The sequence below is a fragment of the Ascidiella aspersa genome, chromosome 6 (assembly GCF_963924565.1).
Source record: "Ascidiella aspersa chromosome 6, kaAscAspe10.2, whole genome shotgun sequence".
NCBI lineage: Eukaryota > Metazoa > Chordata > Ascidiacea > Phlebobranchia > Ascidiidae > Ascidiella > Ascidiella aspersa.
Genome location: NC_139452.1, coordinates 30605829 through 30626333, shown reverse-complemented (window position 1 = coordinate 30626333; position 20505 = coordinate 30605829). Strand labels below are relative to the sequence as shown.

At 33.4% G+C, this 20505-nt stretch overlaps 3 protein-coding genes across 3 annotated transcripts; 2 read left to right on the top strand and 1 right to left on the bottom strand.

Annotated features, from left to right (window-relative positions):
* The first annotated feature begins 2623 nt into the window (after positions 1–2623).
* LOC146141251 (uncharacterized) lies at positions 2624–3800 on the top strand. Its single transcript, XM_083392300.1, has 3 exons — positions 2624–2989; positions 3126–3257; positions 3388–3800. Exons 1-3 carry the CDS (start codon positions 2921–2923, stop codon positions 3508–3510), a joined length of 324 nt encoding a protein of 107 aa, XP_083248426.1. The 5' UTR covers positions 2624–2920; the 3' UTR covers positions 3511–3800.
* A 1123-nt stretch (positions 3801–4923) lies between these two features.
* LOC146141250 (uncharacterized) lies at positions 4924–6690 on the top strand. The gene is made up of 3 exons (XM_083393104.1): positions 4924–5229; positions 5399–5527; positions 5840–6690. The coding sequence occupies exons 1-3, from the start codon at positions 5161–5163 to the stop codon at positions 5960–5962; spliced, it is 321 nt and encodes a 106-aa protein (XP_083249230.1). The 5' UTR covers positions 4924–5160; the 3' UTR covers positions 5963–6690.
* LOC146141249 (uncharacterized) lies at positions 6687–18754 on the bottom strand. Its single transcript, XM_083393103.1, has 8 exons — positions 18528–18754; positions 16851–17002; positions 16219–16454; positions 14696–14800; positions 13006–13082; positions 10455–10593; positions 9673–9816; positions 6687–8206 (listed from the first exon to the last, which is right to left on the bottom strand). Exons 1-8 carry the CDS (start codon positions 18660–18662, stop codon positions 7422–7424), a joined length of 1773 nt encoding a protein of 590 aa, XP_083249229.1. The 5' UTR covers positions 18663–18754; the 3' UTR covers positions 6687–7421.
* Positions 18755–20505: the final 1751 nt, after the last annotated feature.

Sequence of the window (20505 nt, the reverse complement as noted above, 5' to 3'; positions counted from 1 at the left end):
ACAGGGTACAATTTTTAGCAATATAAGTTTAATTATTAGCTTTGTTTCTTGCGCCAATTTATAGGTTACTATTTCAGGATTAAATTGTATGTTGTTATTGTTATTTCAGTAAAAGTTCAGTGTTTAACGGCGAAGTACGTACCTTTGTTACTCTGTATGTCATCAAAAAAAATGCAATAGCTAAAGAAGCTTCTTAAATAATTACTTTTATGCTTAAAAGACGCGAAAGTTCGCACAGTTATCACATGAAAAATAAACAACCATGCAACATTTGTTTCGTTTTTAGAAATGTACATAAATATACAGCAAAAATAGTCAGCAAAAAGCAGTTAATAATTTGACAAGCTTTGCAGGGTACTTATATTGAATTAAAATTTGCACTAGCCTTGACAATAAAACACTCCAATAATGTTGGCATGCCGTCTGCAAATTTCCGTCCTACCTAATAATTTTCACAAATGATTTCGGTGCGTTTTATGTTCTGGTATGGCCGAGCTTATTGTTTACTGGACTATTGGATGCTTAGAACTCTTCACCATGTGTGATTGGCTCGTCCAACTCGTTTTTTGTAGTTCGACAGACGTGTACCGCAAGCGATTTACGCAATAATTGAGTTGCGACTATTGCCGTTTAACATAATTAGCGTAGATCAACAGACTCGGTCCAGTATCAACTAATTTTTGACTTTTCGCACATGTCAGTCGGGCAAGTAAAATCAGCACTTGCCCCAAGCGAATTGTACATTGCATTGGAAAGTGGGGGAATGCAAATATTAACCCTGTATAAGACTATTTTAAAGCACAGTGTAGTAATATTGGGTTGGTAAGCATTGCTTTACCTTGTCACCAATTTCACCAATGAGTTGTCTTGATTTGGGCGATTGCAAGTCGCTGTATTCGTCCGACCATGTAACAAACCCATCTTCATTCTCTTCAAGCTGAATGTCCCCAGAAAACTGATCCATACTTGCGTTGAAGTCGACTTCAGGGTCGGGAGACATCATTATCACTGTGAAGTGGATAGGTGGGTTAACTTTTGTTAAACATAGCAAAAATATGCTTTGTGGTTTACACCAAAAGAATCAGTTCCATACACCAAAAAACAACATGTAACATCTAATAATAAGTTCCATACACCAAAAAACAACATGTAACATCTAAAAAGTAATAGCGGAACACAAAGCAAGAATACCTTAAGCTGAACAATCTATAATCCGTAGTATTAAGACCAACGGCATAATAAAGCCAAATACGCATCTAACATCTACGTCAAAAGAAGGCCCGGATATCGTCGAAATAAGTCTTAAATTAAGTTAATGGCGAATTTAGTAACAAAATTAGTGATATGTTGCAAAATTGCTGTTTAAATTTTATTTTTTGTGGTTTGTCTTATTCCTACTTTAATTGTTAGCCCAACTTACATGTTTTTTCCGAATTTAATTCAGTCCGACGTTGATTTTCTCCCTAATTCGGTTTTATTGCTGAAATCCTTTAATTTACCTACAACTATTGCTCCAATGCCTGCAACACAAAGCAGGGCTCCAAGACCAATGACAATCATCTTTTTAGAGCCACGTTCGGGCTCTTTTTGGCTGCTTCTCTTTCCTAAAATAAAAAGATTCTCCTGAAATTACATTAATTCGCATTTTTCTAGTAGTAGCCATTTTAGCAAATAGGAAAAACCTAGGAATTCACACTTAAAGTTATTAGGAATTTTGACCTAAAGGATTGTTTTTAAAATGTAAAACTATATTTTTAAATAAATTTTAAAGCATTCGTCCTTAAACAGCAAACATTGAGAACTTTACAATTGCATAAAAATTATAGTGTTTTGTTATTTTATGTGGTGCATTTAAGCTTTGAGAAACGCACATACCTTAAAATTGAAAATTTAAACAAAAAATAGAATGGTCCGTTTAAAGATGTTTCGCAAAATGTTAAATCTAAAGTAAACTCAGGTTAAGCATATTCCTACATTGTTAAGACTAAAAGTGTTTTCAAATAATCTTAAATTGGTAAATTAAAACCATCAGCTGATTCATCTTTTAGTTAACACAACACCTCAGTTGTCCTCCGTTCGAACTTACCCTCTCTCGCTGCATCTTTCCATTTATCGCGGTTATCTCGGCCACCACCGCCGCCTCCTCTACCAGGTCTCGACGACATTTTCGAAAACACACACCTTAACTTCTGCACGTGTGCTGGTGTGTAATTCTACGTCTCTAACATAAAAAAACTCACTTTTAAACTGGGTATTACGTTAAGCTACACCAATTTAGCGGGCTATCTTTTTATCTATTTAAAGAGCAATAATTCCTAACAATAAATAACATTTAGTCATACTATTTTGAAATCCTAATTATAAACTTACAAGTTTCTTCACCTTGACGCTTTTCAAGGTGACTGACGACAAAAATAGGTGGATGAGAGCTGCGCAGTTATCATCCAGTTTAAACATTAGATCTTTTCTACCAACTGGGGAGTGAATGTTTTGTACTAGCGTACTATTTGTTTACTAAGTCATGTGACCCACAGTTTACAGTAAAGCTTTATTTTTTTTTACTATAATGACTGGGAATTGTGATTAGATTAAATACATTTCCGTACAACATTACTTATAATAAATGCACTTAAAATTATTCAAAGGTGCATCATAGATTAATGTAAAGTTTAAATTGATGTCAGTAAAACAATAAGCGTTGTTTCCCAAGCAAGTGATGTTGCTTTTTAAAAGTTTTTACCTTAAATAGAGTTTTCATAAACTGTGTTTTTCAAAAAATATTTATCAAAAGTAAAATTTTTGCATTTATAATCATTTCATTGTTTTTTATGAGTAAAATAATTGTTCAAACTTTTTTTAAATATGTAACTCATGGTTAATTTATTTGCTAGGTAAAAAGTTGTAAATAAATATACCCGAAATGGCTGGAATTCTTTCTTCTTTAACTGGGGATACTTCGCTTTCAAACAACCTGGAACTTTTGCAACAGGTTCCCGAATGTCATTTGTGTTTTGACAATAATAGCTCGGCATTAAATTGTAAAACTACGCTTGGTAATTTAAGGCATGTATGCCAATATGTATATTATTGAAGACCATGTAATATCCAGAGTCTTTTTTTCACAGCTTGCTTTACGAAACAGTTTGGCAAAAGGTGATGATTCTTACAAAGAATTTTATCAATTTATAACTTCACTGAGAATTGGAAATGAGCTCTACCAAAGAGTCAGTGGCCAAAGAAAAATTGATGAGTTTAAAGTAAGCTGTTTCACAACAATTCAAAAAATGTTTGTATTTATGTTGAGAAGAGTTAACTCATCTTTGTTGACTATTGAGTTTTTTACCTTCTTTTTGATATTTCAAGATTTATAGCCGACTTATTTTCCAGGCACAATGTGTGTTAAATATCAGCGAATTCGTCAAGAACAACCCAAAAGCTTCAGACAAGGCATTGCAAAAGGAAGTGCAAGAACAGGTGTTAATCTTTGCAATGAAAGTGAAAGCAATGTAAAAACATTCAAGAAACTACATTGAACACTTTTTCTGTTTTAGATGAATTTTTGTACTGTTTCTGTATAAAGGTTGTGTATTTTATTTCAACATGACACTGGTGTAACACCGTATTGCTTTCCATAATATGTGGCCTGCCAAAGATTCACAACAAAATTTGTTTTGCTCAAAATCTTAATCCTAAATTCTGCAATATGCCAGAAAGGCTTTTTGTATTGTAAATTTGGTAGGCCAGCAACATTTTATGGCAAAAAGGATTTTTCTCTCCGGCAAAAAGTGACTGGATTGCAGCCAGCCATTTGCAGCCAACATTCCTTTTAAATATATTTAGTACCTTGCTTGGTGTTTGCAATTTTGTAAAACTTATTCCCAAATAAAAAATTAATATTTGCAAACTGTTTTATTATCATTATGTGTGGGAAATTTACTTTCCCTTAATATTCCTGTTTTGTTTTGACTGCTATAATCTTGTGTCCATGACTAATTGTGTGTGTTATCTTTTTTCGTACTGCTGTACTTTTTTAAATAATAATCCGGCAATATTTAATGTTTCTTCAATATATGCCATGCAGTGTGTTAAGTTTGTTGTTGTCTTCTTTTTTGAAATAAAGAATTCTGAAAAGGTTGTGAGTCATTAGTCCAAACCACAGAGTTATATGTATAGGTTTAATGATTTGTTGGACCCCAAAACTTTTATGAAATTTTGGGAGAAATGTTTGTTTAAATTGAAAGCACACGTTTAGTAAACAGGATTATTGCATAGATGGAATTTTCGAAAAATTTAAAAGTGTTTGCAACACACCAATGGCAAAAAAGTTTAGAAATGAACCAGTTTCATTTTTTAATTTCGTCATTTGTTCATCACATGATTTGAAATCGTAATTTGCGCTGAATGGTAGCGACAATATCGAATCATGAGGTAAGTGTTTGGTTTTGAGAAAGCGAACTGGAAATTTCACGGGAATTTCCCCCGATAAGCTTATACATCTTCAAGTTTAAACGCATTACAAAAAACGTAAAGTTTTAAGTAAAAACTTAATTGGCGATAACCTGGACGTATTTTTTTAAAGTGAGTAGAATACATTTTAGGTTCATGGCGTCATAAATAAATAATTACGTCATAGCGTTACGGGCTAATGAGCACATTATTGGTGAATAGGGAGTGATTGTTATACGCTAGGTCTGTTTTGTTTACCTTAGGTAATTTGGTTGTTTTATAGTAAAAACTTTAACAAGGAAACGTTTTTGGTTTCTTTATTGCGGTATTCGGCAAATATTCAGTTAAATTTTTTAATGATTTGCTTTCATTTAAATTCTAATTTGATAATACCTTAGGTCCTTATTATATATAGTTCTGTTGGTTGTTTGAGGCAATTTGGGGTTATTTTGGCGCTGTTGTACAACCCTAGTCCTATCACTTTTTTACAGTAACGAACGAGTTGTCAAAACTAAAATTGCAAGGAAGAAATAAATATTGGAGAAATAAATGAAATAATAATATTACTTGACCACCCAAATGTGTTTGGATTCTAGACCATCGCCACAATATTTTATATTTATTTAAGTTATTTTAAGCAGAAACAATTAATTTACAGTTTTTAAGTTATTATTAATCCAATATCTTATTTAGATTTAAATAACACTTACAAAAATGGCCAGCATATTATCTTCGTTGACTGATGATAAATCACTTTCAAACAATCTGGAACTTTTGCAGCAGGTACAGTAACCGAATTTCTTATGAATACTAACAATGTGGGGTATTTTTTGCAAAAAAGAGTAATGATTTCAAAACACTTGGACACTTAACTAAACTACTGGGTAGTTTATTTGATATATATATTTAATATGTTAAATGTTCAACATAATTATAAAAAATGCTTTTATAGATTGGTTTACGAAACTTTCTGGCTAATGGTGAAGAATCAAAGCCCTTCTATCATCTCATAACTTCACTGAGAATTGGAAATGAACTTTATCAAAGAGTCAGTGGCCAAAGAAAAATCGATGAATTTAAAGTAAGTTTCACTGAGGCCTAAAAACCTTGTTTAGGATATTTGGACTAGTTTTTTGGGGTACATCAAGGCCTTGTTGGAATCTTGGTGTATATATAATTTGCAAAGAAATAACTATTAAAACAAAGGTAGCTAAAAAAACACTTTGACCTGTTATTTTAGGTAGTTCACCTCTTTTTAGATTTGCACAAACTAGACCGGAAACAGCAGGTTTCTTAACATAAAATCACCTGAAAAAATTATTTGAGGAATCCGCCTTATAAAGTTTAAGAACCCCTACAAATTTAAGGTAAACAAACATGTTTCTTTTTCCAGGCACAATGTATGTTACATATCAGCGAATTTGTCAAAAACAACCCGAATGCTTCAAACAAGGCTTTGCAAAAGGAAGTGCAAGAACAGGTTTTAATCTTTGCCATGAAAGTGAAGGCAATGTAACAAGATTAAAGTAACCACACAGTGACTTAGCAAAAATAGTTTTACCCCTGTTAATATACCCTATAATGTTGAACTACATTTTATGGCCATTGATTTGATGGTCTGCAATTAATCTTGACTTGCCAGCTGTTCAATAAGTTACTTGGTGTGTTTTAACCAGATATTTGTTACCTTTTTTGTAAATATATTCTTATTACTGACTTCTGCTCAACTTGATTACTTTAAACTGTTGCATTTATTGTTTGTTTAGCTTAGTATACTAGTATGTGATACACAAATATATGTGCTTAGTGTTAACTATCTTGTTTTCAATAAGTTCTGTTTTTACTGGGCTCCAAAATGAAACTTTCTTTGTCTACAAGCATCTTTTGGTTCAAAAACTTTCTTTGGTTTCAAAACACGAAGAGCATACTTTTTATGAAAACATTATTTTTTGTTGATTAAACTTGTACTTGTTACTAATAACTTTGCAGTTGCCTTAATAGTCACTTATGTGTGGAACTATGTTTTATAGCACATGGATAGCATTCACTAAAGTTGTGTAATAATATACAAATTGCCTACATGGTTTTGTCATTACTCTTTTTATATTGCAATTGACTGTTTTAACTAACTTTTCTTTTATTTACACAAAGTATACATTATTGTTTTTAACATGAGATTTTTATGTGAGGTACACAATGCATCGTGTATTTTTGTTTTCCCTTAATAAAACATTCTAAACTGTCTGGTTTGCTGTTCTTAACTGTACGAGAGACTTAAGAACCAATAATATCAGTTAATTGGGTCATCTCATTAACAAACTACAGATATTATATACACATAATGTTGCAACATGGAACATTACAGAGAAGAAAAACTGACATTGCATGTAAAAATCTTAATAAAAAAATATGTACACAACTGCAGAATGGTTGGTTTTGACATGATTAAAGACACCTCACGACATAATGTCTACCATCCAGGTAACTCACAACATCTCGCACTTAAAATAGAAACAACGAGAGTTGTACGATTGCGCAGAGAATATAAGCAGAATCTAAAGGAGGGTTCAACAAACTGTTTTTGATAAAAAGGTCTGGATAACTGTAAGGACTGAAGATCGTGGTTTGGGTAAAAAACTCTAGGTTAAACTGTAATGACTCGATTCAATGTTAAATAAAGAAAACATAGTAACAAACCTACATAAGACGTTTAAAGCATTGTTTGGCGTAAAAATTCATCAAAATTTACTTAATATGTGTGCAGACGACAAAGTTTTTCGTTAATCAACTATTTGTAACAGTAATTTGGGAAATATGCTTAGGATCTGAATTTGGTTTCCCTGATCTAAAGTGCTCGAATATTCGTGCTTTGACGATTGTCACACATACTGCCCATCTACATTAACCGACAGCAAAGCATGAGAACCAACAACCAGTGTGCCCTATGTATCTGCTACGTGATATCAAACACCTGGCTATTCAGCACTTGGGATGTTTTTGAGAAAGTCATCTATGAGTTCATTTCCGTCAACCCTGGGTTCAAAATGCAGCATTTGGTTGTTATTGTTGTTTGCGTGATAGTTACCAGGCCCAAAAGGGTTCGGCGAAAACATCTGCATGTTCTGGGTGGGGGTGTGATGCAGGGGGGTGGTAGGTCCAGGGGTATGCTGAAGGGGGGTGGTAGGGGACATAACATGGTTTTGCGGGGGGGACATGACTTGATATCCAGGCGCTGGCATGAAGCCTTGCTGTTGAGGAGGTTGCTGTCGTGTGTAATCTATTGGTTGTTGGGCAGCAGGATTGATGTCGTTTTGCAAGTACTCGGATATGCTCATGTCGTTATTCTCGATGCTGCAGTTCTTCTGCATAAGTTCATTAATGTCCAACTCCTCTTGGACGGTTTGCTCCAAAATTTGACCGGTTAGCTCCGGACCTATGCTGGGAAACTGCTGTTCCTGGCTGTCGGTCGCTGTTCCGTTTAATAAATCAGAAAACGAGGCGTTACCGGTGTCCAAATCTGGCATTATAGTGCTTGGACCGGGTCCTGGTTGAGGGTATTGCTGAACCGGGATGTCGAATAACGACTGGGGGTTGTGGGGAGCGTGATAGGGGGTTGCCATGAAATTGTCCCAAGACATGGAGTCGACCCCCATCGGCTCCCGCTTGATCTGTTGTTGCTGGGGGAGGGTGCGCATCATTGGGGGACGGAGAATGTGTTGTTGAGGGGGGCGCTGGATGTTCGGACGCATTCCAGATGGACCTGTGTACAAGTGATGTTTGAAATAATGTATTTAAAAAAATAAAAAAGTGAAGTTCTTTTCTCAAAAGAATAAAAAAGTTAATAACGGCAATTTGGGGAAATTAAGTAACTTTTAATTGCCATGCATGAGGATAGGCACAAATAAGCAAACTGTCAAACGCTAAACAAAATTGCATCCTTAACGTGACTGGCACAAACTGGGGCCTAAAAAGACCTTCAAGTCAACTGTGCCGTTGGAAATTTAGGCACATATGGTAAAAAAGACACATTAAAATTATCATTATTCATGTATAGTATTAAAAGGTTAACAATTTTCTATAAATAACAATTTTTTTAAGAAGAGTGAGGGCCAGGATTATCTTTCGCATAAAAATGGGTACAAGTAAAATGTTTAAAACAACATTATTGTAGCGAATTTAAGAACATGTTTGAACGCTACATAGTAAAATGAATGTTTTAAATATGTTTAAAATATAGACCATTCTCATTATTAAATGTTTGGCATATCATTATAAAGTGTGTCAAATATCGTAAAAGCAACCTAAGTTTTCAGGAGTCACTATACAAAAGTTGCAAAGTCATTTTAATTGAACAAAGACAGACATAAAGAAAAAATTTAATTTTCTCCTCCTTGATAATGTGTAGGTGTTTATTTAGTGGCATATGCTCAAACAAACCTGGCAATAACTATTCAAACAGGAGTGCGAACAGTGTACTTAAGAGGTTAACAGCATACCATCAAAACCTTAGTTTATCACACATGTTGTACAATGAACCCGACTAAGATAGTTAACTTACTTGGCAAGGAATTGATAAGAAATAAATTATTTTATGGGTTTGTAGAAAATGTAATAGTTTTCTAGCATGCTACTTTGCAAATCATGTATAATATAAAGAACATTATGGATTTAAGATTTAATGAAACGAAAACTAAGATCTTATTTTGGAATAAAACTGTTCCATTACAGTTTGTAATGCATGTTAGGTGTAAAAATATCAAGTATTTTAACACACATATTTTTTATGGCTGCAATGTATGACACTGAATGTTTTAAGTAATTTATAGAACCATCACATGATTTTTCCCTAATTTAAATATTTTAGCAATGTTCCACTGCAGAACAATAAATTGTGAAAAAAATACAATCATATGTTTTTAGGTTACTGCAGTATTCTATTGTGAAATCAAGTTTTTAAGATTTGGAACCGGTGTGTTTACTACAGTTAAAAATAAGAAAAAAAGTGTTGGAAACTGTGAAGCACCTCAAACAACAATAAAAACCTCATGAACAACAAAAACAATTGGGTACAATATGCATGGATTTGTGATGTAGTGTGATAATGAATTGCAACGCCAAAAAGGTCGAGTAGATCGACATCTCCTTGATAAAAACGTTTCGATATGAGCTTGTATCATGTTCAGTTAATTAATACTCTACAAATTTGGAAAGTTGTAATCTTTTTACCTGCTGAATCCATAGGGTGTCTTCTTTTACCATGGATCTTATGTGACTCCTGTACGCTGTTTAAAATGGCGCGACGTACTTTGTCCCGACCATCGTTTGGTATGGCAGGCATGGTAAGGTTCGGAATGATTTTGTGTTTGCCGTCTGAAAAAATGTTAAGGAGATAAGAGTCTTGTAGGAAAGAGAAACCAGCAAAAAACTCACCAAAATCACAAAACATCTGCTGTATTAAGAGTATAATCAATATAGGTCTTGTGCGTTATTAATATTTACATTACAAAAACTGCTTTCGTTTGGCAAATATATTCAAAATGCATAAAAGGGAAACACGAATAGTAATAATCAAAGTAGTAAAAAAATCAACAAAAATAAAACAGTAAGCTGCTTCGGTAGCATCATGATTGTCACAATAAAAAAGCACGATAAAAGATTTTGTCTTGATGCTGTTGATATTTTGAGTGCACTTCAGCCGGTGAAGGATGGTCGATCCAGGGTTAGCTAGCCAGTAGCACCGCTGTCGAATAAATAGGCCGGTCTAAGACAAAGCTTAAGTACAGGGATGTCCTTTATAACTCAAATCATATCAAACTTTAAGCAATTTTCCAATAAAAAAGCCAAAAATGCTAAAACTCTAGTTTTAAATATAAATTTATAGCATTAATAAAAGCAATTTACAAAAAAATGCACAACTAACAATCAAAGGGATGTGTTTAAATTTGGAAAATTATGTGGGATATGATTTGAAATTATTAAGGACATCCCGCTAACTCCTAGAAACTCACCATGTTGAATTGGAAGGTAGGTGAACTGCAGGGATTTGCTGACTTGCTGATCGGAGGGCCGGCGTAGCTTAAACTGTACTTCAACGCTGTCGTGAATATGCTGGTCGAGATACGGTGGGGTCCGGAATACAATCGCCACCTGCAATTGTAAACAACTAAAATTGAATGCCTAACCAATAAATGTAAAGCCATTTAAAGTAGAAATTTCAGATAATATTGGTTCCAAGAAATCAAGTAGTAGTATCAGACTTTTCCAACTAAAATTTATATCGATTTAAAGACCTAAAATTGAATCACTTGCACCTTTTTATTGTAATTCTAAAAAAACATATAAATCTCATGGTCAACACAATAACAAATCGTTCAAATTTTGGGTTTTTTAGCACACTTTCCAAAGACATATCTTAAAAACAAATCCAAGACTTTGGAAAAACATAAGACTTTTTAAGACACAAATCAATACAAAAAAATTCCAAGGTCATTAAAGAACAATATCATTAAAGAAGATTTTGTTACAACCCTGTAATACTAGCATGTTTTTGGTGCTGATATGACATCAGTTTAATTTATGCAATAAGCTGTGATTTAAGGAATAATGGAGTGTTTTTAACTAAAGGAAAGTTTCTTTGGCAATACTACATTAAAGTTCTAAAATAAATAACCTACTAAGGCTAAAGAAAAAAATTGCCTTAGATAGTAAAAGACTTTTTATGTTCCATTTTGATCGATTTTGCTGATTTTACCATGGTAATGGTGTCATTTGGTATTTATACTAACTAGTTACTGTATTGAAAAGTCTCTATATAATTCAGTTAAACTCTTGAAATATTGTTATAATAAGACATATAAATGCAAAAATGTTAAAAGAAATAAATCTACATTTTATTAAGGCATTTATCTCACTTGAAATTTTGCAAATTGCAAAAAGCACCAAATTGTGTTGTGCCTTACTACAAACCACCAAGAGGGTTTAGTCTGAGTAAGAAAGTCGCCCCTAACCGAAATCCCTGTGACAATGTATTAGAGGACGACTCCTTGAGAGACAGCTTTGTACTACTATGAATGGGCGGGGGTTTCCAGTGCTCAAAAGAAGGCGGGAAGTTGTACAGTTCTGCTATCGGCGTGAAGTTGGTGCAATTTCGGTTGGGTAAAGCTATACCATGGTTGCCACAAACGTTTATTGAAACAATTTAAAGAAAATTGGTTCACACTGCCACCTTCTAAACATAATTTAAGTTTGACATAAAATAAATTTAAAGACTATCAAAAAACATAGGACTTTTAATACCTAAATCAATGCAAAGACATTTAAAAACTTTTAGTTACATCAATACTTTAAGGTGACCCTGTATGAGTTTTTTACGGTTCTGCTAAATTGGCGTTAAGTTGGTACAATATCACCGGTGGATAGAGCTATATATTTGCCCATTGCTTTAATGCAGTAGTTCTTCTAATTTTATTTTCATCCTGTGGACACCTTTAACCGATAAATTCCAAGAAAAACAAGTATATTTGTCAACATATGAAAAGGGCATTTTAGAACCTATTTAAAATTCCAAGCTTTTCAGATGCTATATAAGTACCTAATAAACTATGAGTAAGAAATTATATTTTAAATAATACAATATTGTACAGTGGTAGTAAATAAGCACACAGAGTGCATTGTGACTTAATAATAAGGAACTGTATACTTAAGTCAAAGTTTTGACTTGCTTGCAAAGATACCTGTAGTGTTTAGATTTTGAGGGGGCTCTGCTCTTAACTTGCATCAAAATATTTCACCCCCGAATAAATGTGCTTTTTTGTCAAACTACAAATTTCCCTTGAAGCTTTTAAGTTTTCCCCTATGGGGAATTCCTGCCAGGTTGAAAACCGAGCTTTGCTACCAATCAACAAAATTTCTGTATACCGACTACTGCTTCAAGACTGCTCCTTTTCATTAATCTGTTAACGTTAGTTACGCTACTTACTTTTTTTAAATCATTTTAAATAAACCGACCAGCCTTTGAAGTTTTTGTTAAGAATTTTATATACTTGCTAGAAGTGATTGGCTTTCCTATTCCAGTTTTGTGGTTATTTACCGTACAACAGTAATTGTAGTATTTTAATGCTTTAAATTTACAAGCTTTTTTAATATCTGAAAAAAACAAACATTTTTGGCTCTTTTATCTTATTCATAGCCATAATATGATATTCCATTATTAAATGTATAATGTGGTATATTTGTCCTGGACAAATATTGGGAAAACAATAATGACAAAAGTTACAAATAATTTCTGATATTTTGTTCTAATAAATTCGAATAAATTGTTTTTGAATGTAGATGTAGTGACTAGATTAAACATTAAAACGAATGCAGCACAAAATGTCTTACAAAAATAAATTCATTTTTTACAAAATGTTTTAAGTGTAAAAGATTGATTTGTAACACTTACACAAACCTACTTAACTCATGGCGCAGCAGAAAACTTTCCGCTGTGTGAACTCAGTATGAAAACAACAATAGCAAAATGCATTCCTTAGAAATATGAGAAGTTTGTTTTTTTATTACCTGTCTGTGAACATCAACAGATGAAAATTCAGCGAGGGCTTCCCAATTACCGCGACTGAAAACGACTTGGATGTCTTCTGTAAAATAAGTGAATATTCAGGGGAGGCTGTTCTTTAATGTCAGAACAGTTAATTTCTATAGAAATTTATATTTAGTTATTTGTTTTCTTAAGAGAATGAAACTTAAATGCAATAATAGCTAAGTAAATAAATCTACATGATATTAAAGTCCTTAATCACACTTGAAATTCACAAATTAAAACTTTTAGTAGGGTTTTTTAGGAAAAATAAAAAAGTCTTGTGCCTAGCTAAAATTGAACGTCAAGAAATCATTTTTTTTAATTTGAATTTTGACAGCAATAGAGTTGGACAAATCTAAATATGATTAAATTAGTAGCAATGATCTCCAAGTGCACATAATATAATGCAAGAAGGTTAACAGCACACATGGGACTCCACCCTAATTTTGTGGCATTTATAACTTGATTTGTCTGGAATCTTAACTAAGAAAGAGATAAAAACACATTTGCTTAGGTAAATATTATAAACTTACTTATTTTACGTTTAAACAAACACCTCAAACTAAAATTCAGGGAAAACATTAGGCAGTGGGTATTAACTAAATAGTTAAATTGATAAATTACGCAAAAAATACATGTGTAGAAATTATAAATTTACTTATTTTACTTTATACTTAGCCACCCTTCTAAAACATAAACAAACACGTAAAATGCCAAAAGGTAGGGAAGGCATTAAAGCAGGGTTTTTTACTTTGAAGGTGACGACCTAAGAATGAATTGATATTTCAGCAAGGTGCTCTAAACATAATGCGATCACTTCCTATATATTTTCCCTCACCCAACATTACCCAGCATATAACCTTAAGATGCAATGTCCTAAAACGTTACTTCCTCTGGCATTAACAGTGCGTAATACTTGAGTCTAAAAAGGCCCCAACTCTTATTATTGATTTTCTTTTAGAAAAGTTAATTGCTGTTAAATTGTATGCTTGAATACATTGAATCTGAGACATTGCGTTTCTGTTACAACAAATCTATTGGTGAAAACAAATTAATATAGACCGACCGATGTCAGTTTTTCGTACCTTTCTGATATCTATTTTTAATGTTTTTGCCAACCGATATCCGATATTGATACAGATTTTTTATATACCTTGGATAAGGCCACAGTTTTAGATGACAAAAGCACATTTACCTCCTTGAACAAATTGTGGTCTACCATGTTCAAATAGTACTCGTCTAATACTCATGATTATTTGAGCTGATAATTCCACAAAATGATTAGATAGTTTTGGTGTTTATACTTTGTATCTTTGTAAATAGGCATAATTGTCTAAAGACAAATTGAATTGAAATCTTGACAAGCTTTCGTACAACCGTGCTTCATCAGGTCAGGTCAAAGTAGAAATGAACCTTTTTATAATTACTACCTACAAACTGCCATTTCTCTGTAGTAGTTACAGAAGTGGGTGTTATTTATTTTAGCAGGCCACAGGATAAATTTGAGAGATCCTTTCAGTCACTTAAATCACCTTAAAATGAACAACTGGCCACAAACATAAACCCCTAAATCCAATTGTTTATAATGCTTTCAAATAGTAATGATGGGGTGATATCCAGGGGCAATTCCACCCAAGATAAGGCCACAAATCCAATGATTGATCCACTTACCTTTCTGAACCTTGTCGCACAATAGGAAGACCTCGTCGTTGCCTTGTGCACTTCCATGCGTCTTGTCGACCCGACAGATCTTTAGGATACCGGCGCACGTCGCCTCTGTTACACAAAAGAAACTCTTGTTAGCATTAAATATAAGATATTTTTAAACAATCTTTTAGGAATTAGTCAACAATTAATATCAACCAAGTAAAGTAACTAAAGATAAAAATGCTAAAACCAGGTGTGTCTAAGGCCTGCTCCTTGAGAGTCTAATGCAGGGGTTGGCACCTTTTTAACACAAGGGCCAGTTAGGGAATGTAATGCTTACAGGAGGGCCGCACATCAAATATACACTAATTCATATTTTCAGCTTTTACTAGAAAACTAATGAGCTACTATGCTGCAACTACGGCAGTTTTGTCAGTGCTACCTACTTGCGAATTCGGAAATAACTTTTCCTACAATTCCAATGACACCATTCTCGTACGGATCAGCTCAGTACAATTTAACTAACAGCCTTAATTCAAAACCAGCTGTTAAACATAATACCTCAGTTAATATGCGTGGCAAAAGTCTGTTACACCTTGACCGTACTAGACAAGTGTGATTGTTACAAAACAATTCTCTATCATAACAAGTGACCCAAGTAAAACTTTACGCATGAAGATTGTTTTGTAATAGATGCTTCCCATTCGAGTTCAACTGTGGCGATGTAGCCTATGGGTTACATCACACTTCAAACAGAAAACTGATAGAGAAAAAGTCCCAACATGGTGCACACTTATAGCCTTATTCAGGGAAAAATAGCTGGAAGAAGGTGAAGGGCCGCATGCGACCCATTGGCCGCATGTTGCCCACCCCTGGTCTAATGTATGCAAGGAACATGTCGCCTTAAGGCCAGCGCATTACATTATCCTAACAACAACACCAATATCTAAAATCAATACCTTTATTTTGCTTTTAATAGCAATTCCCAGGTTGTTTATAAAAAAAAAAAGAGACACATATAATTAAACCAATACAGATGCATATTGAAAAATATCTTTAATCTTAACATGCTTGTTATTGCCAGTAATATGAACTGCTATATTTGAACTGAACAACAAAAGTAGTATGACCCTTAAATAGTTCAAACTTTCAATATTCAGTTGAATGCCAATTGTTATGTCATTCCAGTGTTGTTAATTTGTTAATTGATTACAGGTGAAAACATTTGGTAAAAAAAAAACAATTTATAAAAAAAAAATGAATTCCTTAGTTTTTCTTTCCGGTAACAATGATAAAAAGGTTAAGAACCACTGCATTACAGAATTGCAGAAAGGTTGTAGGAAGACAAAAATCTCAAAAATCCAAATGTATATACATTATTTTAATTTATTAAATAATTTAATATGTATTTTGTGTAAAATTAGGAAAATGACATATTTTTACTTAAATAACATATTTCGCATTTCACAAAACTAATTAATACTATTTAGACTTTCCCTTAAAGATAATACACATTGATATAGAAAATATATATAAATATTACTTACTTTTATCAAAAATTGGGTTTGATACGACGGGATTTAGCTTGATTGTGAAGTTTCCTAATGGATCTGGTAGGAACGCTTCAAAGCACAACCGCACGATGTTCAAGTCAACGTCCACCGCTGATCGTTCGTCCCCGTCAAGAATCGTCCCGAACGGATTCACTTGGTTTTTTATTCGCTCGTAAATTGCTGAGGTTACTTCTTTGCGACGAACGCATTGGATTCCGAGATTAGGAAATCTAAAAAAATTGTTGGTTACATTATATAATGTACTTCGGAAATCAGGTAAAAAATTGTAATCAAGGACTATGTAATATATTTTGTAAAACTTTTCCACATATATTGATAGAATAAGGATAAACCCCTACAAACAACGCAAATATAAATATATTTATTCAAAAAGTTAACATGTGGTTTAGAGAGATTCACAGGCCATAATAAATCAGACAATGAATATATTTAAAAAAATAGGTCCTCTTTTCCCCACACTTGATTAGATTTAAAAAAATGAAGTGTTTTACCTTACCAATTTAGCTACATAAACTAGTAAAAAATGAACAACAAAACTGTTCTCACCAACTAATTTATGGAATGATGCACAAATTAAACAAAAATTAATGATATTTAAAACTTACACGCCAAGCATTTGATTGTCAGGTCCGACGTTGATTTGACAAACCCCCTTTTCACAGTCACGCCCCACTAAGCTGTGTGGGTGAGGTCGCGGAGGGTCGTCTTTCGATACGAGGGAAACCCGGATTACTGCATGGCCCGAGTAGTTCACAATCTAGAGAAGCGAGAAGTTTTAGTTTAGGCAACTGCAAACTAAACTTTACAACTATAAACAAACGTTTTTCACAAGGGTGCTCCAATGATGACGTCACTACACGTCTGCTGAAAAGAATAGTTTATGTTTGGGGTGAGATATATTTACCTTTTGGTAATAGTTTATTTTCTAGGCAGGCATTTTGCTAATTAGCGTCATGGGACATAATGCTAAAAGTTGTTTTGGTAACTGTGGAGTCTTAATCACATCCATCAACGAAATATAAAGTATTTTGTAGAAATATTTATCATTATTTTAGGGGGGTGAGCAAGCCTAAGGTTTTTACTTGGAGTGCTTAGCCCCCTAAGCATCATAAACTCGGGAGTGTATGCTAACAACACAGATATTTTGCCTTGCAGGCCAGCGCCATCAAGATAGTTAATATGCATACACAAGGTTATTATGCTTACAAAAAAACAATCAAAAAGATAAGATTAAGGAAATGTGGCAGACAGATATGGTCCGGCGTAGCTTAGTGGGCATATTATATAAATGTTTGTTTTCAATTTTCAGTTAAAAAAACATATCAATATATTTAAATAAACTATACAGCCATTTCATTGATAAACAAATGAAGAAAGAAAGTTAAGAAAACAGGGTAAAACTAAAAATAAGGAGGTTCCTCAAGATAAACGATTTGTCTTTGATCACGTAAAAAAAATATGTTCAAAATGTGCTGACTCATTAAATTGAAGCTGCTCTAGACAGCATAATGGAATGATTAATTCTACCCAACAAAATAGGCTTCAAATCTGCTGAGTAAGATATCTAGTTTAACTGGGTCATTCTTTCAAAAGAGAGCCACAATTTAATATGCAAAGTCATAATCTCCCATTTAAAATGCCAATAATTTCCTCAATTATTGGATGATTCATTTGGCGAACTCACCAAATAGCATTAGGAAAATGCTGAGTCATGCAACAGTGTTATACCTCAATGTTTCAAACCAGGACAAAAAAAGAAAAAAATATCATGACCAGGCAAATAAAATAATTCCAGTCATGTATGTGTATCTATGGTTTCAAACATATCTAAGGAAGTTTTTCGACTAGACGATGACAATCTGCAAAGAATAATTTGTCAAATTGTTTTACCTTGGTCATTATATCTACAAATTAATTGCAAATACATAAATATTGCAATGTTGCGACATCATAAATAATCACTAGGTAAAAATTATAAATTTTATTGAAATAATAAAAAAACAGTTTGACCAGAAAAATCTTGGAAGGTTTAAAAGACACAGAATCAGAAATTAACCATTTTACCAACAAATTTTGTGTCTTGTAAAACATGAAATGTACATTACTAAATAAAACCAGATTTTCTTTTTCTTTTTAGAAAGAGATTTTATTATTTAGAAAGAAAAACAAATTTTGGAAATAGAGTTTTTTAAATTGAATATAAATATATATGCTTTTACCATTTTTATTAGGCATTACCTTCGTAAAAAGGCTACAAGCAAATATACATCTTATTATCTTACTTGGCATGAGGGCCACGTCTTTTTGTCCCCAGTCGTGTTTTCACCGGGGATACTCCCGGCCGACCGACCCTCGCATTCGTACCGGAACCGCATACCCCTTTGCTGGGGCTGCTCCACTATTTCTAGTCGCATCATTGTTGTGTAATAATCTGAGTTTTGTCGTCAGAGTGAATCATACAAGGACGTTGGCATAGCAACACATTACAATTTAACTAGTACCTAAATAAATCTACTAAAAAATAAAGATACAACAAAAAAGTGAAAAGAAAATATAGTTTACCTAAAAACATACAAATTTGTTTGATAACTCTGGATGCCTTAACAAAATCAGCCTACCTCATCACCCTTTCTTATTGGTCTTTGCAAATTGACAAACCTTTGCAAATTGATAATTGGTCATTAATTACAGGATGCCTTTGGAAAGGCTTACCAAAATCAGCCGGCCAATTCAGGATTATAGTGCAAGTCCAGGCTTGAAAAACAACCAGCCTGCAGTGAGGAACTCTAGGCGAACAGTCGCTCTACCACCCAAGCTACACAGGCTCAGAGGGGAGCAATTACCTTGTGAACTTACATAAAATCCACTGACTGTAATCAGCATAAACCACCATAAAAACATTTGGATTTTTAATTCTTGTGCAGTAAATAATCAGCAAGATCTGAGTATGTAAAACCAAATATAATTTACCTTTACAATAAAACCTTTTTCAATATTTTTCAGCTTTACAATGTGCGAATCGGTGCAGTTCATTTTTCTTGACAGTTTGTCAGGAATAAGGTTTTAAATAGAATTACGTTCACCAAAAGTCAAGCTGCATTTCATTGCCCTTTTCCCTGGGTTTTTCGGAGAGCAGGGTTGCCACACAGTTTAAGAAAGCTGCTTTTAACATGAAAAAAATGCAACCGCCAACACAAACTGGCATAGTCAAAAAAATGTTTAACTACAACACTTTCTAACACATAACCCTAAGCTAGACATTAATTAAATTACACTGGTCTAGAATCCTACCACGACGCACATTATTTAGGTTAAGGGTGTGGGTTAGCGTTTGGGTATGATTATTAAATAATGCTAGACCCACCAACACCCAAAACCAAACATTGTGCATTGATATAATACATGTGGTAGGATTCTAGCAAGCCAAATAAATTTAAAGACCATTCCAAAACTTTTGACAAAAATGTTTGGTAATTTGGTATACTTTAAAAGACTTTCGAATACGGAAAACAATTCAAAGACTTTTAAAGATTCAAAAAATTCGCAACCCTGTGTATAGGTTGTGTGCTTTCATGTTTTTTGCACACCCGAGGTTCAGAATAGAACCACAACTTGAATTTTTCCAAACTTTGTTTTGTTTCATATATCCAACTTGGACTTCCTCTTCATGCCATTTTTGTAAATATTAAACGATTTGTAATTGTTGCACACTGATTGTAACAGCATGAAACCAAATTGAAAAAACATACTTTTAAAAATAGTTCATTAAATAAGTTGGTTAGTATACATAAATTTGATAATAAAAGTTGAAGTTTAATACAATATATAAAATGAGAGCTGGTTCAGAATCCTGCCACAACATACATTATAATTTGAGTTAGCGTTTTTAACACTAACCCACACCCTAACCCAAATATTCTGCGTTGTTTAATGATTGTTTGAACGCTATGATAGGAGACAAAGCGCCCGAAAATGTGCTGTAAGCTAATACTGTCCACGTTTTTCGACAGTTTTGATGTACCTTTGAATAACACCTAACAAATCTAAACTACACTTCACGAAATAGTATAAGCCTTAAGTTATTGCACGCTATGGTGCTTTTCAGTCGCAGCTTTATAAACAAAACAAATTTTTTAACTTGTTCAACGCGAATGTTTAGCAGCACCTTTGAGTCACTGCGCGAAAAATTACCGACTTTTTCGTTTTGCTGTTTAGTGCTGAGAATGTATCAGAAAAAATGAAACATTCTGAAGAAAGAAA